Genomic DNA, 15,998 nt, shown 5'->3' with positions numbered 1-15,998 from the left:
TATCCTCTCTAGTCCCTGCAGTTAGAAATTCAATCAAAATATAACTGGTCATCATCCTTTTAAAAAACATGTACAAATATGGCACCAACAATTCCCGATGACACCATGGAGGATATTTCCGACAATAGATTAATTTGAATATTTACATGATATTAGACAAACAACATCAATACATCCATCTTCATGAAGTAAAAGCATAGTCATCACTTGCTAAATCTGGAGCAATAATGTAGTTGAATATTATTAATAATATTTACGGGGAAGTATTCGAAAAGTCAGACATGGCCGTGATACATCAAGTGAATTGTAGTCCATAGAGTCCAAACTGTCAGATACTTGAAGACGCGCACACACACACACACACACACACACACACACACACACACACACACACACACACACACACACACACACACACACACACACACACACACACACACACACACACACACACACACACACACACACACACACAACAATAAACTTTTAAAACCTTTGGTTTCCGAGAAGCACAGTCCAACAGCACAGTGTAAACTTACTTATTTGCATACAGTGGGTTTGCTCAGGTAGAACGTTAGGCCGAGCAAATGGCTTCCTGCTCTGTTATGCAACATATTTAATGCGAAAGGGCTGTTCCATGTTGTTCTGCAGCCATTGTCCACTGGACGTGTGGATACCATACTAGTCTTTTCCTTTGTCCATGCATGTCAAAACACCAAACCAGTTAATTATTTATCCTTTTTTCCAAATACAAATCCATATTTCCGTCCCAATGTTGTGCTCCAACAAAAAGGTAAACATGTGCCAGTAGCCTTCAATTATAGAGAATTTGAATAACAATACTTTGTTTGTCAAGAGGTAGTATAAAAAGCCCTGAAAACATGGGGAATCTCTCCAACGGAGACCATGGGCAAGGTAAGTACTGTTTTGTTCTCTCTGCTTATATTAAATGTACTGCAACGTTTTCTCAGTATGTTTTATGTTTTCTCAACTCTTATTGCTGAAACATTGGCAGCTACTGACACATTTATTCCCCAATAGATTATCTTTTACGAGGACAAAAACTTCCAGGGTCGGAGCTATGAGTGCAGCAACGACTGCACGGACCTTCACTCGTACTTCAGCCGCTGCAACTCCATCAGGGTGGAGAGCGGCTGCTTCATGATCTACGAGCGACCCAGCTTCATGGGCCACCAGTACTTCATGAGGAGGGGAGAGTACCCCGACTACCAGAGGTGGATGGGATTCAGTAGCTGTATCCGCTCATGCAGGATGATTCCACAGGTAAGACGACGATTAAAGACGATGGACATTTTGCTTTAAAGTCTGATCATTTTCAAAAGGCACTTGGTTAAAGAAGACTTCATGTCCTTTGTTCCCACAGTATCGAGGCTCCTACAGATTGCGCATCTACGAGAAGCCTGACTTCAGCGGTCACATGATGGAGTTCATGGATGACTGTCCCTGTGTGTCTGACCGTTTCCATCACCGCCATGTGTACTCCAGTAATATTATGAATGGCTTCTGGATCTTCTATGAGTACCCCAACTTCCGAGGCAGACAGTACTTCCTGAGACCTGGGGAATACAGGAGGTACCGCGACTGGTGCGCCACCTGCGCCATCGTTGGCTCCTTCAGGAGGGTCAACGAATTTTAGCCGTTTAGCGAAACCTTGATGTAAATATCAAACACTTTGTTTATTAAAGATGTTGCATTTTTAAATCTCCTTTGTGAATGTGTTTTGATTAGTTTGACAAAGTCTGATGTTGTTGCCTGGGCTTCAAAATAAACAGAGCCTTTCATTAAGACGATAAAAAGGCTTAGTGGTTTGCAGATCTGTAATACATTTGGCGTTACTGTGAACAAAAGGGAATTATTTTTGACATTTTGTTTGCACCCTAACTACAAGAAACAAGAGGGGTAAGCAGCCACAACTGTACTGCAGCATATAAACTACCCATGAGAGTGAATAATGCTTCATCAACCTTTTCTTCTGCGATACTTGTTATGACTCAATTATCTACCCGATTTATATATGATCATATAATATATATTATCATATAATACTGAAGGTAAGTGTAAGCTAAGGCAATCAGCTTACACCACAACAAAAATCAACTCAAATACTATAAATCCTATTTTATTAGCACACACTGTACACACTTTCAAAAATATGTAATTATTTTACATATTTCTGATTATTTACAACTATTTATTTAATTTACATTACTTTACATTACATTGCATTTAGCTGACGCTTTTATCCAAAGCTTACAATAAGTGCATTCGACCAACAAGATACAAACTTGAAGAAAACAGAATCATATAAGTACATCAGGTTTCATAGAGCCAAAACATTTCAAGTGCTACTCAACTGGCTTTAGATAAGCCAGTCCTTTATTAGTATATAAGTGCTTTGTTAGTAATTCTTTGTTAGTAATTCTATTTTTCGAAGTGGAGTCGAACATATCCTTTACATACAGAACTTTCTTGAAATGGAAATGGGATTTTATATTTTTTAGATAAGTCATGAGTATAGAAAATCAAGAGAAACATCACTGTATGAAGTAGTTATGTAAACTCTACCAAATGTAATGCCATTTAAATTGTTTAAAATACAGTCCTAAAGACTTTTATTTAGATAACATTTATTAATTATTGTTGCACATTGCAGTCCTGCAGAAAAATAAGGTTGCCTGCAATGTCGACAGTAAAATAGTGGACTGTTTAATTTTTTGTTTGTATTTAGCAGACATGCAGATGACATGTATGAATCTCAGGTTTGTGTAATTCAACAAATGTCTGAGCCAGTTACTATGGTGCTAAGATAGCAGCTATTTTGCCAAGCTAAAAAAGCAATGCCGTTGCTTATCCAATTGTTGCTTCGTAGGTTTGAGCACCCTGATCCTAACTGCGTAAATTACTCACTCCTAATTAAAATCAATACCTGGGAAAGACAGCTCCTGTATCAGGAAGTGGCTTTACATTTGTGCACAGGGAGGAAGTTGAAAGGCACTGTCCATACAGTCTATTTGTGTCTGACTTAGTGGCAAACAAACCGATTAAACAAATCCTGCAACATGGATAAACGGATGGATAAATAAGTAGGATACACTGTAATAACGGAATAAAACAAACGATTATCTGCTTAGATTGAAGGCAGTTGATCTTACAACTTACCATGGTCCATGGGCATGTGACAAGTATAGTCACAACAGCCTTTTGTGCTCCCTCTACAGCAATTTACAGCAGAAAAAAAGACAAATACAATGGATAAGTTAACATATTAAATAAAGAGGCAAGCACATGTTAATACAATTTAATATGTACACAGCCATGGTAAAAAGAAATGAAAATAAATATCAGTATTATAAAAGTATGTAAAGTATATAGAAATGTGCAAACACATTAACATTAAGTAATCAACTGTACAAAAGTGTATGTGCACATGAGCAGTGGTATTCTCATGTGAAAGCACCTGCAGCATCTCACTGTGAGACACCGCCAGAGCTGGGAGAAGTACTCAGATCTTGTACTTGAGTAAAGTAGAATACCAGAGTGTAGGAATACTCGGTTACAGGTAAAAGTCCTGCATTCACAAAGTACACATTTTCCAGTAGGCTATGGCCCATATCAGATTTAAAAATACTACATTTCTGTATTATAATCATCATTAATGCATTCATTTCAATGTTCATTTGGTAAAGGTGGGGATTATTTGTATTACTTGCTATACTAATGGGAAGCGTAGCCTATAATAATAATGATTTATTGGTTGGTTTATATGCTGTATTATGAAACCTGCAAAGTAGCTAGTAAGTCGTTTTCCAAATGTAATGTAGTGGAGTAAAAACAAAAAAATAGTGCCTCCAAAATGCAGTCAAGTAAAAGTATAAAGTAAAAATAAAGTACCTCATAATTGTACTTAAGTAATTGTACTTGGTTAAATTCCACCACTGCTCATATGGTCCAGGGGTGGGGAACCTCCGGCCGTATACGGCCCGCGAGACCATTTGGTACGGCCCTCGAGGTAATTTATAAACACTCCTTGAACACAACATGAGCCTAACGTATTATCATGTGGTATATGTCTCGTCTGACAGGGGTGCAGTTCTGACGGAGAGTACCAGAACGTCGCTCCGGCACGAAAAATTGCAGTACCCATAAGGAGCCGTACACACGCCGCAGTTTTTGCGTGGCTGTGTCTTTAGTTGAAAGCCCAGTGGCGATCTGTTCATCTGTCATACTGATCATACAGTCAATAACTTTGTTGTTATTAGCATCTGGTTAGCTAGCTATGCTAACGAATATAAGAAGCTTTTTCTACAACCAGTGAGGTAAAGGCACATCTTTATATGATCATTATAGTTATAAAAAAATAAGAGAATAAAGTAAACAGGTATAAAATACTATATGACAGTAAAAAAAAGTTGTTATTAATAAACAAGAATACAGTTTGAAAGGGGAGTGATTTGTAAAATATCCATAAAGAAAAATAAATCTGCTTACAGTTCTGTTTCATATGGGTGTTGAGAGATGTATCCATAGATCTCCTAATGTTGCTCTCAAAGTGCACCAGATTGATGCTTTTAACTTCAATATTGAAAAAAAAAAATCTCCGGGGGAAACATTCCCCCGAACCCCCCTAGAGGAGGTTAGGTCACCCCCCCGCCCACACACTTAAATCATGTTCACATAGATTCCAAATACATTTGCACACATCTTGTGTCCATATCTTTTTGTTTTGGTGGTCATGCCACAACCGTGCACGTGAATGCATGCACGAGTCATGGTAAAATATCTGGATTAAGAGGTTGCTTTTTCTTTGCACAACATGAAAGAAAGGCGAAATGAATGGGCTGTGATTTTTAGTATTTTTAAGCAGAGTTCAATCATTTGTACGGCCCTCGGAGGATATTGAAAAAATTGAAATGGCCCTTGAGAGGAAAAAGGTTCCCCACCCCTGTGTGTGTTGTTGTAAAGTCTGATTGCTGGCTGCAGGAAGAAAGCACCTGCAGTTTATCTCTGTGAGACACCGCGGGGGAAGCAGGTGTCACTGAAGGTGCTGCAAAACAAAGGAGGAAGTGACATGATGTCCAGCAGGGACGACAGCTTGGCCATGATCCACCTGTCTGAAACTCCACAGTGTCCAGAGGGCCTCCAGGACAAAGCTGGCCTTCTTTACCAATCTGATGAGTCTCTTCAGCCACTAAGAAGCTGCTCCAGCGGGCCACTCAGAAGGCAGAAAGTCAACCTTGTTCCTCTGTCCTGCAGTGACTGAAACCATCCAGCAGTGAGTAAATAAATGTATACATTATTTTTTTAAGTAATTAAAGGATATGTTGGCTATCCGCTACGCTAATTTATGCAATGTAAAAGGTCTAAAGCTTATGCTAATAACGTTAGCATGCTCCACATGTAGCTTGATTAGCAACTGACACGTTTTGTATGTGAAGTTAAGATAGTGCTACACTTTTATTTCTTCTTCTAATAGTCTGTTGTTAACTGAATTAAAGTTTGCTTTCAGCTGTCTGTTTAAAGATAGCTCTGTATTCTTTATTGTCAGCTTTCCCTTTTTAAGATAACGACTTATATTTTTGTAGTTAGCATGTTTTTAGTCAATTAGCATCACACATATAAAGCCTTCTGTCTACATGAATACTTGAACAGGTAAGACTATGTATTTTTTAATAATAATTGTGGATGAGACATTGAATGTAGCAGTATGCCTACACAAATACATTAGGAAATGAATGCTATGAGCTAATGTTATGAGGTATTGATAGCTCAACTAGCAAAAAGGTTTTATTTGATGGTATGGCAAAGATGCAAATTCACACCAGCAAGTACTGGTAGAAGCCAAGCATGCTCTTTACTTGGGAAATACAGTGATTTAAGGCTTGGCTTTTAATTTTTTCGGGTATGCATGACTTTTGCAAGACACATTTGCCTAATATAACAGTTAGCATGAATTACGGATTCACCGTGTCAACCAAGGAAGCTTGTTAGCTTTAACTTCACCTGTTAACTCAGGGTTTACTATGTATGCTGTATTGTTCCTCTCCAGCACAAGCTTCTCGTCTAATTACGGGTTTCGTTCGTAAATCTAATCGGCTGCTTCACAATAAAATCAGATCGCTGTAATCTAAAGAAACAGAGCGTTCTGATTTTACATGAATTTAAAAACGGGTAAGTAAAACACTTTCCTCTTGATATGTATATTTAGAAATGCAGCTCCTCCTGTGCAAGTGCTTGTCAAAAGTTAGGATGACAGTGTAAGAAATGATTATTGAAGAGACAGAGAGTGTAACTCTATACACACACTCGCTTCAATAATAATTTCTTACACATGAAACATATGCAGCTAGCTTGTGATATGAGATACTGTTAGCTTACAGTAGGTAGCTAAATGTTTAATTATGGACAACCAAGTATGGACAACACGCTTGGTGCTCTCCTGCTCTTCTCCTGCTAAGAATAACCAAACAGTATTTTTCACAGTGCTTTAAATGTGGCACACACGATGTCATATTCGACTCAGGAATAAACGGATTAGATTTTGCGGTAAAAAGGTCAAGGTCTCTGTGATGAGACATCTTTTCAATTCTCATGAAGGCGATATCTCCGGAATGTGATTAAGTTGTCCGAAGTAGTGTTCATTTGTTCCAATAAGAGCAGTTTTGAATCCTTTTCAATGTTTTTATTAATGTAAGGTGGCATTTTAACACCATTTTTTAAAGTTACAAAACAGAAATTATGATCAGCTGAGAGGGAAACCCTTTTGATAATACATACAAATACAAAGTCAGGATGTGTAATTAATTATACTAAAAAAATATTTGCACAGTTTCTGGGTTTCTCATAGGTTTGTCACAGATGTGGACTGTTGTCACCTTCGTTCCATCAGCGTTGATCAGACCATATGTGGAGAAGCTTCTGACTGAAAATGGAACACACACAAAGCTCATGCTTATAATAGACAATGCAGATGACGGCTGCCAGAAATGTATGGATGGTGAGCCATTGTTACACTTTTACAGACCCCGTTCAGCAGAAGTCATACTGCTTGATCATCAGCTTTACACATTAGAATAACAACACGTCATGGACCCAACACTTTTGTATAAAAGGGGCCTGGATTCATGGAGTTGGCAGAGCAAGTTGAACCATCCACTTGGAACTACCTAAACCGTCATCATGGGCAAGGTAATGGGATGCTTATCTAAAAATACATTTCTACAAAGCAAAATACATTATCACTGATATTAACTATTTGGCTCCTAAACCATAACTTTTTTCTCCATTTCAGATTGTCTTTTACGAGGAGAAGAACTTCCAGGGTCGTTCCTATGAGTGCATGAGCGACTGCCCTGACATGTCCTCCTACCTGAGCAGGTGCCAGTCCTGCAGGGTTGAGAGCGGCTGCTTCATGACCTACGAGCGCAACAACTACATGGGAAACCAGTTCTTCATGAGGAAGGGCGAGTACCAGGACATGCAGCGCATGATGAGCATGGGAATGATGTTCGACAACATCAGATCCTGCAGAATGATCCCCTTCGTAAGTCACCATTTATACATCTCTTTTGATTTTAATCAATTTCTTTGTCATAAATTGTGTTGCCTACTTACATCTTCCCTTTATGGTATTACAGCACAGAGGCCAGTTCAGGATGAGGATCCACGAGAGGGAGAACTTCGGTGGTCAGATGAATGAGCTGATGGACGACTGTGACAACATCCAGGAGCGTTACCGCATGAGCGAGTGCCAGTCCTGCAACGTGATGGACGGTCACTGGCTGATGTACGAGCAGCCCCAGTTCAGAGGCAAGATGATGTACATGAGGCCCGGAGAGTACAGAAGCTTCAAGGACATGGGCATGAGCGGCCAGAGGTTCATGAGCATGAGGCGTATCACTGATATGTGCTAGACTTCTGTATTTGACTTCAGTAAATAAAAGCAATGTGTAATTATTAACTATGTTTGTCAAGCACTTCCTTTCTTTGTGTGAAATGTCCTTAGCTGTTAAAGTAACTAAATAACTACATCATCAATACAAAAATCTATACTAAGTGTTGATTAGTTGAGTTGCTTTTACTTGAATTAATACTTTTTTTAACCCATCTAAAATATGTTATATGTTCAAATTAGATACCAATAACACAGAAAAGAAGAAACAATTCGAAAACAATATAATTAGATATTTAGAATTGAAGAGAAACGGCCCAAATAATTAAAAGACAGTTATTGTTAGGACATCAACACCTAGCTTTTGTATTTTTTAACAAAGACAAGTCTCTTGTAAAGGTCCTTTGCTTTAAAATGAGTCGTAGTGATGACTTCAAGATGTTGTCTTTTACCATTTTGTTTGAACACATTACAAGGCTGTGTAATAAAACTGAAAAATCTGTAAAACGTTATTAATAGAAGGTAATATTCCCAAATATGCTGTATCCATCATAAAACTGCCTCACCAAGCCTTATAATAACATTTATAATATTTAGCTTGTAATTAAAAATGAAAAGAAAATATTTCCTAGTGCAAAAAATGATGACGGCAAGTGATTTTTTTACAAAACAACATGGCTATTGTTCTGTCAACTAAAGACCAACAGAACAGAATGGCGTACCTTTCCCCATTGTTTGTCACAATGCAACTTTGATGAGCAAGCAAAGCTTTTCTTCATTCTCCTAGAATAATACATTGTCATTTTAATCAATTGTTTTGACAGTCAGCCCTTTTTAAAATAGCAGGTGTGGATCCCAAATGTATACGTGTGATGGATCATAACCAATTCCATATTTTAGTGTCGGAAAAAAACTTATTAAAGCTGAAAACAATATTCCTTTCAACGACACATACTGTATGTAAATAGCATATTATAGAATAGAAAGCCTTTATTGTCATTTTTTAAATTTTTTTTGTCAGTCCTAAACCCAAAGATATTCTCTTGAATGCAGTACCAGTCAAAAGTTTGGACACACCTTCTAATTTGAAGGTTTCTATTTATTTAAATTATTTTATACATTGTAGATTCATACTGTAGACATCAAAACTATAAAAGAACACATATGGAATTATCTAGTAAACAAAAAGTGTCTGTTCTATTTTAGATTCTTCAAATTAGCCCTATTTTGCCTTGACAGCTTTGCACACTCTTGGCTTCTCTCAGTTAGCTTCATGATGTAGTCACCTGGAATGGTTTTCCAACTGTCTTGAAGAACTTCCCTGAGGAGCTGAGCACTTGTTGGCTGATTTTCCTTCACTCTGCGGTCCAACTGATCCCAAACCTTCTCAATTGGGTTGACGTCGGGTGATTGTGGAGGCCAGGTCATCTGATGGAGCACTCTGTCTGTCACACTCCTAGGCTCATGTCACGTTGGTAGTTTTGTATGTTTAGGTTATGTCACGTTCTATGTCTAGGTTTGGGTGTTTTGCTGTTTTCCCTGTCATGTTTTCCTCCTGTTTATTGTCTGCTCCTTTTCCCTGTGTTTTTTCTCCTGTCGTTAGTTTCCCTGGTGTGTCTAATTGTCTGATTATGTTCACCTGTGGCCCCTGTGTTTCCTCCTCCCTCCTAACCTGTGTCTTGTTTTGTGACTAGTCTTTTGTGTATTTAAGTTCTGGCTTTTCTGTCTATCTTTGTCGGTTCGTCTTGTGTCATGACTAGTTCTTCGGTGAGTGTTCTGTTTTGTCTTTGTTTATATCATTTTGCCTTGAAATAAAGGAGTTTTTTCAGTTTATATCTGCTTTTGGGTCCTGCTTCCTTCACAATCCGTAACACTGTCACTTTTCTTCTTAGTAAAATAGCCCTTACATAGCCTGGTTCTTGCCATAATATGGATTACAACAGTAGTCAAATAGGGGCTATACACTGTGCACTAACCCTACCTCTGCACAACACAACTGATGGTCTCAAACACATTAAGAAGGCAAGTAATTCCACAAATTGACAAGGAACACGTGTTAATTGAAAAACATTCGAGGTGACTACCTCATGAAGCTGACTGAGAGAAGCCAAGAGTGTACAAAGCTGTCATCAAGGCAAAAGGGGGCTACTCTGAAGAATCTAAAATAAAAATCATATTATTGATAATTTTTTATTACACTTTTTGTTTACTAGATAATTTCATATATGTGGCCTGCTCCATCGAAAGCATTCGCATTGACCCGAAGACACATTTTGAGTTGTATACACTGTTGGAAAGAGGAGATTCCTAGCTCTCTAATGATATCAGGATTGTTGTTGTACTCCAAATATTAAGCAAAATATGTCACATTATATAATGACTGTCACCGTGTCATCATTTTGAGAAAAAGGCCTTCAAAGTTTCCTCTTCTCTGGAATCCATCGATCTGATTGATTATTAGCGGAGCAAATGATCAAAATACTACGGAGGGAAGATATTTTCGTTTGGATTTCTGGTCTGGGGGAAGTGAGGCAGTGGCGCTGCAGAACAGAGTGGTGAGTGAGAGCTGTCATCTTCCCTTCACAAGCTTCAAAAATGTATTTATCGTGTGATTTTGGAAATAAAAGTTTTATATTCTGAAAGCCAAGACTTTGTTTATTTAAAATCAAACAAAACACCCGAACCCTGAAAAACAATTTTTTTTACACAAATATGCGTTTATTTTGAAATGAGCCGTTGCGACTTCCGACTGATTTCGATAGAGCGGGTCACATGTTCTTTCATAGTTTTGATGTCTTCAGTATTAATCTACAAAGTACAGTTATTTAAAGTTCTGTGATTCATATTTTTATAGTGTATACATTTTCCATGTGTGTCAACCTCTTTTACCATCAGTTATTTGTGTGTATGACTTTCAGATAACTCAATAATAACAAAAAAGAGTAGTAGATTTAAAAGAGAATCACTAGATTTTTATTAAAAATCTTTCATACAGTGGCGCTCTAATAACAGGAGTCCATGATGCGCTTCATGCTCATGAACCTCTGGCCGCTCATGCCCATGTCTCTGAAGCTCTTATACTCTCCGGGCCTCAGGTACATCATCTTGCCCTTGTACTGGGGCTGCTCGTACATCAGCCAGTGGCCGTCCATCACGTTGCAGGACTGGCACTCGTTCATGCGGTAACGGTCCATCATGTTGTCGCAGTCGTCCATCAGCTCATGCATCTGACCACCGAAGTTCTCCTTCTCGTGGATCCTCATCCTGAACTGGCCTCTGTGCTGTAAATTAAAAAGAATGATCATAAGACAAATAAATCCTCCTTCAAATATCATATAACATTTTTCATTTATGAAATGTCATAATTTCAAAGTACCATGGGGATCATGCGGCAAGACTTGATGCAGTCACTCATGCCCATACGCTGGTAGTCAGAGTACTCGCCCCTCCTGACAAAGAACTGGTTTCCCATGTAGTTGTTGCGGTCGTACACCATGAAGCAGCCGCTCTCCACCTTGCAGGAGTGACACCTGCTCAGGTAGGAGGACATGTCAGAGCAGTCACTGCTGGTCTCATAGGAACGACCCTGGAAGTTCCTGTCCTCGTAGAAGATGATCTGTAAAAAGGGATCATTATGATAACAGTGTATCGAAGATTTGATGAAGTACACATTTTTTCAGTTTTAACGACGACCCTGATTTGATTTAAATGTTAGAAATCAAGTGCTGTAAATACCTTGCCCATGGTCATGGTTACAGTTTACTACTATTGCTTCAGCTCTAAATGACTGCACACTTTTTTCGATGTCCCCCAGTTGCTTTTATACCTGACCTAGCATCAAAGGAAAACATGACCCCATTGTTTAAATTCCTGACAGGGCAATACGTAGCAGAGGCACCCGTGTACAGTTAAATTCAAAGTGACCTATAACATTTCATGATTTGCTTTGGTTGCAATATTGGGAAGAGGCCCTGCTTTGCATTGTCTGTGCTGCTGAACAACACCAGCCGTTTTTTCACAAACAACATACTGTACTTCACATTAAATATGTAACCTCTGATCTAGTCAATTTAATGGGTTCATAGCCATGAAAAAATACATCACTGATGCAGGATTAACTATACGAGTCTAAGAAAACATGTGGATTTTATCAAATGTAATTATTCTACACCATGATATATACAAAAAACAGTAAGGCCCCTTGACACTTTTTTTTTTATTGAGATAAAACCATATGACCATTTTCCAAAAGTCACACACCAGATAATATGTTGCTTTGTTTTTTATATTATTTCCAAATAAAAGTGTCTTTATTTTTGAAATAATATCTCTTGGTAAAAACTTAGTTTTTTCAGAAAAAAATGTACAAAATCTACTTTTAGATACAATACAGCATACAAAACCAACTGATCATATTATTTTATAGCACAATCTCCAAATATATGATTTGCATGCTGACATTATTCATACAAATAGTTGGAATGTAATTAACTTGGTTTTTATTGTATCTAGTGTACATTTATGAAATACTGCAAGTGATACTGTGCACATTCAGTTCAGCAATTATAGACTATAAGAACAATAATAAAAGTGTACTATATTAACTCACAACTTTGACTACAACCAAAATGAAGATTAAATACATGTATATCAATTAATTTGTAAGTTTATAGCTTTTGGAGCAATCATTTTGATGGTTTGATTGTAATACTATTTTATGATTAATACCCAAGAACAGTCTTGCGCGTACTCGCCACAAAAATAAATAGCTAAAACACATCACAATCATACTAGATAAATTACTGATATTTCAAGCTGTTTTTCCCTTTAAGCACTCATTCATCTTGTGGATTAAATAGCTATCTGATATTGAAAAAAATGGGTGAATGAAACAGGAGTGGGGTAATTGCTTTTGTCACATCGAAGGTAGGGGGGGGTGGAGTCAAAACCAACATGATATTTAAATCTGTAGTCTGTAAATCATTGGTGATTGCAATAAGTGTGGTATTTTGAGAAACCAAAAGGGTAGATGGTGCTGGAGAAAGAGAGGTAGAAGGTGGACCACTTCCAAATAAGCTAAGCCTCAAGTTAAATGGCTCAGTCTTTACCTGCAGGCAACCTTCAAAGGAAAAACACAAAGCAGCACTAACTGGCAGAGTAGGAGGCTGACAGATTGCTTAATTCACTCAGTGAAGATGTTGCAGAAAATGCTACTCACTGAAGAATTGCATGTGATGGTAGTAAAAATCTTAAACTGCCACATGTAATTAGATTTCCTTTCTATACCCAGAGCTAAAGCGAATAAATTAGTGCAAAAGTCAAGTATAGATAATTTGATATGGATCTAAAATACATTAAATGCTCTTTGATTTTATTGCACTTATAAATTACTTACTCAGGGTTCACACAGGGTCTTAAAAAGTCTTACATTTGATAATCAAAACTTAAGGCCTAAAAAAAGTCTTAAATATGATCAAAAAAATAAGAAAGGTCTTAAATATGATTTAGAAGGTCTTAAAAATGATCGGATTTGAAAGCTACTTCTGTGTTGCGATCACGTCTAAATGTGTTTTGGGGGAAATGTCCGGGCTGCAAAGTAACCCAGTACCGTAAGAGCCTTTCAGTTCCCCCCAACAATTTGTATTGAAATGAATCAACATGGAACCAGTAATCATTAACTTTGTTTCCCCCGGCCCCTTATCGGAGAACACCCAGCTAGCAACCTAGCAACCAAGCTTCAGCTAGCGGAACTTACGTATCTTCGAATCTACTTACAAATAAATATGGGAAAGTGTAAATTCAACCTTATTTGGTTGGAAAACATAGAATGTAGTGCTTGGTTGAAACCAGTGGAGGGGAATGTGTTTGAAGCCCGCTGCACCTTTTGCAAACAAAATACAACAGCATGAAGACAGCAGAGCTCTGACTATAGTTCTTGACACACACACACACACACACACACACACACACACACACACACACACACACACACACACACACACACACACACACACACACACACACACACACACACACACACTTTTTGTCTAACACGCTAACACAGTTCGGTGTGCTGTTATGTTCAGCCATCGTTCTTATGTTGAACATGAATACATTTACTTTGTAAGTAATTATGGGACGTATTACTTCTTTCCTAGCAATTTTCCTTCATACTTTCTTGCCGTGAAATATGTCTTACATTCTATTCAAAGTGGTCTTCAAAAGTCTTACATTTGAGTTGGTGAAACCTGCAGGAACCATGTTACTGAGAGGCCTTCCAGAGACGACTTTATTTGCACTGGCTTTTTAAATATTGACATCATGTTAAACTCCCTGTCTCTGTAAAGAGAACCGCACCATTTTAATTGAGACAACGTTGTCTGCTTTCAATTGCTAATCCTTTTTCGGATCCACATCACTGTTGTGGAATGTGTGCTGCACCACTTGTGGACTGTACCTTTCACAACTGAATCAGTCAAGTTAAGAAATTCTACGTAACAAAAACTGTGCCTTGAATTATTAACTCCTTCCTAATTAAGGCGTTAAACTGGTATATCTTTTTTTTATGTGACATTCTTTTCAACCCATGTGGTTTTATACAATGTTTTAAAAAAACCATTTTAGAAATATATTTATGTATTTGGATTAACTTCTTAAGGTGAAAATATGAGGTTGTATATGATGGATAAAGAAGATAACGGAACCAATTAATAAGCAAAATAATTATCTATAATATACATCTCTTTTTTCTATTTTCTATTTAACAGTTGCATTCAGATCAGACATAATGTACAATTAAAATATTATTAACAATAAAGATTGCATACGCCAGGTTATATATGGATTTCTTTTATTTCAGTTTTGTTGAACGAAAACCAATTCATTTGTAAAAACTAACAGGAGTCAGTAATGCGTCTGATGGAGCTGAATCTCATTGCATCGTGTCCCATGTCCTTGAAGCTCTTGTACTCTCCGGGCCTCAGGTACATCATCTTGCCTCTGAACTGGGGCTGCTCGTACATCAGCCAGTGGCCGTCCATCACGTTGCAGGACTGGCAGTCAGACATATGACAACGGTCCTGGATGTTGTCACAGTCCTCATTTACCTCATTCATCTGACCACCAAAGTTCTCCCTCTCGTAGATCTTCACTTTGTAGGACCCTTTGTGCTGTAAAGAGTATATATATTGAGTTAGTCGTCTCGAATGATAATTTAGCTCCTCATGAGAAATGAAGAAATTTCATGATATCATACCATGGGGATCATCCGACAAGACCTGATGCAGTCACCGAAACCCATCATACGCTGGTAGTCAGAGTACTCGCCCCTCTTCATGAAGTACTGGTTTCCCATGTAGTTGGTGCGGTCGTAGACCATGAAGCAGCCGCTCTCCACCTTGCAGGAGTGACACCTGCTCAGGTGGGAGGCCATGTCAGCGCAGTCACTGCTGGTCTCATAGGAGCGACCCTGGAAGTTCTTGTCCTCGTAGAAGATGATCTAGAATCCAACAGAGCAATTACAGTTTAGTATTACATCAAGGTGGATGGTACATTTAAAAACAACCCTGATGTAAACAGCTTAGTATGTAATCATTATCTTAGTGTGCTAATAGTGCAAAAAAGGATGCATCTATGTTCCCTTTCTATGCACTCAACTATAATACATTACATTTATAAAGCGCTTTTCCTGGTGCTCAAAGCGCTTACATAACTATACATTACATTATACATTATATAAAAAAATGAAGCAAAGACAAGAACTGAATGTGTACAAACGTTGATAGAGAATCATAAATAAATCTATCCATGATACACTCACCTTGCCGTGCATGGTGGCTGATGTATTGACTGATGCTATAGCATTCCTATCCGGGATTTAAGCCTTTTTTATACCTAACGTGGCATCCAAACAATCAACGGCACCATTGTATGGAACCCATGAGTCAGCAGCATGCAATGTTAGACTCTCTGTTTGTGAATGCTGATGGGAAAGGATTTATTATATGTCCTCCCACAGGCTCTATCATTCCAGATAAAAGGGCTTATGTGTCTGTGATTCAAAATAGTGATTACTTTGACTGAATGATTC

The 15,998-nt window shown here is 38.0% G+C and overlaps 2 protein-coding genes and 1 long non-coding RNA gene across 8 annotated transcripts; 2 read left to right on the top strand and 1 right to left on the bottom strand.

Annotated features, from left to right (window-relative positions):
- Positions 1–906: 906 nt before the first annotated feature.
- Positions 907–1,657, top strand: LOC307029368 (gamma-crystallin M2-like; the record flags this gene model as incomplete). The annotated part of the gene is made up of 3 exons (XM_079665298.1): positions 907–915; positions 1,042–1,284; positions 1,385–1,657. The coding sequence occupies 3 exons, from the start codon at positions 907–909 to the stop codon at positions 1,655–1,657; spliced, it is 525 nt and encodes a 174-aa protein (XP_079521424.1).
- Positions 1,658–4,807: 3,150 nt separating this feature from the next.
- On the top strand, positions 4,808–9,189 carry LOC307029357 (gamma-crystallin M1-like). 6 transcript variants are annotated; one of them, XM_079665282.1, is made up of 6 exons: positions 4,808–5,293; positions 6,068–6,189; positions 6,848–7,006; positions 7,131–7,206; positions 7,310–7,561; positions 7,656–9,189. In XM_079665282.1, exons 4-6 carry the CDS (start codon positions 7,198–7,200, stop codon positions 7,929–7,931), a joined length of 537 nt encoding a protein of 178 aa, XP_079521408.1. In that variant the 5' UTR covers positions 4,808–5,293; positions 6,068–6,189; positions 6,848–7,006; positions 7,131–7,197; the 3' UTR covers positions 7,932–9,189. The 6 variants fall into 6 exon arrangements, with proteins under 6 accessions (XP_079521408.1, XP_079521407.1, XP_079521403.1 ...); XM_079665281.1 differs by having other exon boundaries at positions 6,848–7,015; XM_079665277.1 differs by having other exon boundaries at positions 6,848–7,206.
- LOC307029371 lies at positions 6,080–9,959 on the bottom strand. Its single transcript, XR_013805306.1, has 4 exons — positions 9,196–9,959; positions 7,633–7,774; positions 7,388–7,542; positions 6,080–6,940 (listed from the first exon to the last, which is right to left on the bottom strand). It is a non-coding gene; the product is annotated as an uncharacterized lncRNA (long non-coding RNA).
- Between the last annotated feature and the right edge of the window lie 6,039 nt (positions 9,960–15,998).

Source organism: Notothenia rossii (genome assembly GCF_949606895.1).
Source record: "Notothenia rossii genome assembly, chromosome: 2".
NCBI classification, from domain to species: domain Eukaryota; kingdom Metazoa; phylum Chordata; class Actinopteri; order Perciformes; family Nototheniidae; genus Notothenia; species Notothenia rossii.
This window is presented reverse-complemented; position numbering and strand designations above follow the sequence as displayed.

Coding starts and splice junctions, on each gene's coding strand:
- LOC307029357 (XM_079665278.1), top strand. Junction 7,562..7,655: donor CCTGCAGAATGATCCCCTTC/GTAAGTCACCAT, acceptor ATGGTATTACAG/CACAGAGGCCAGTTCAGGAT.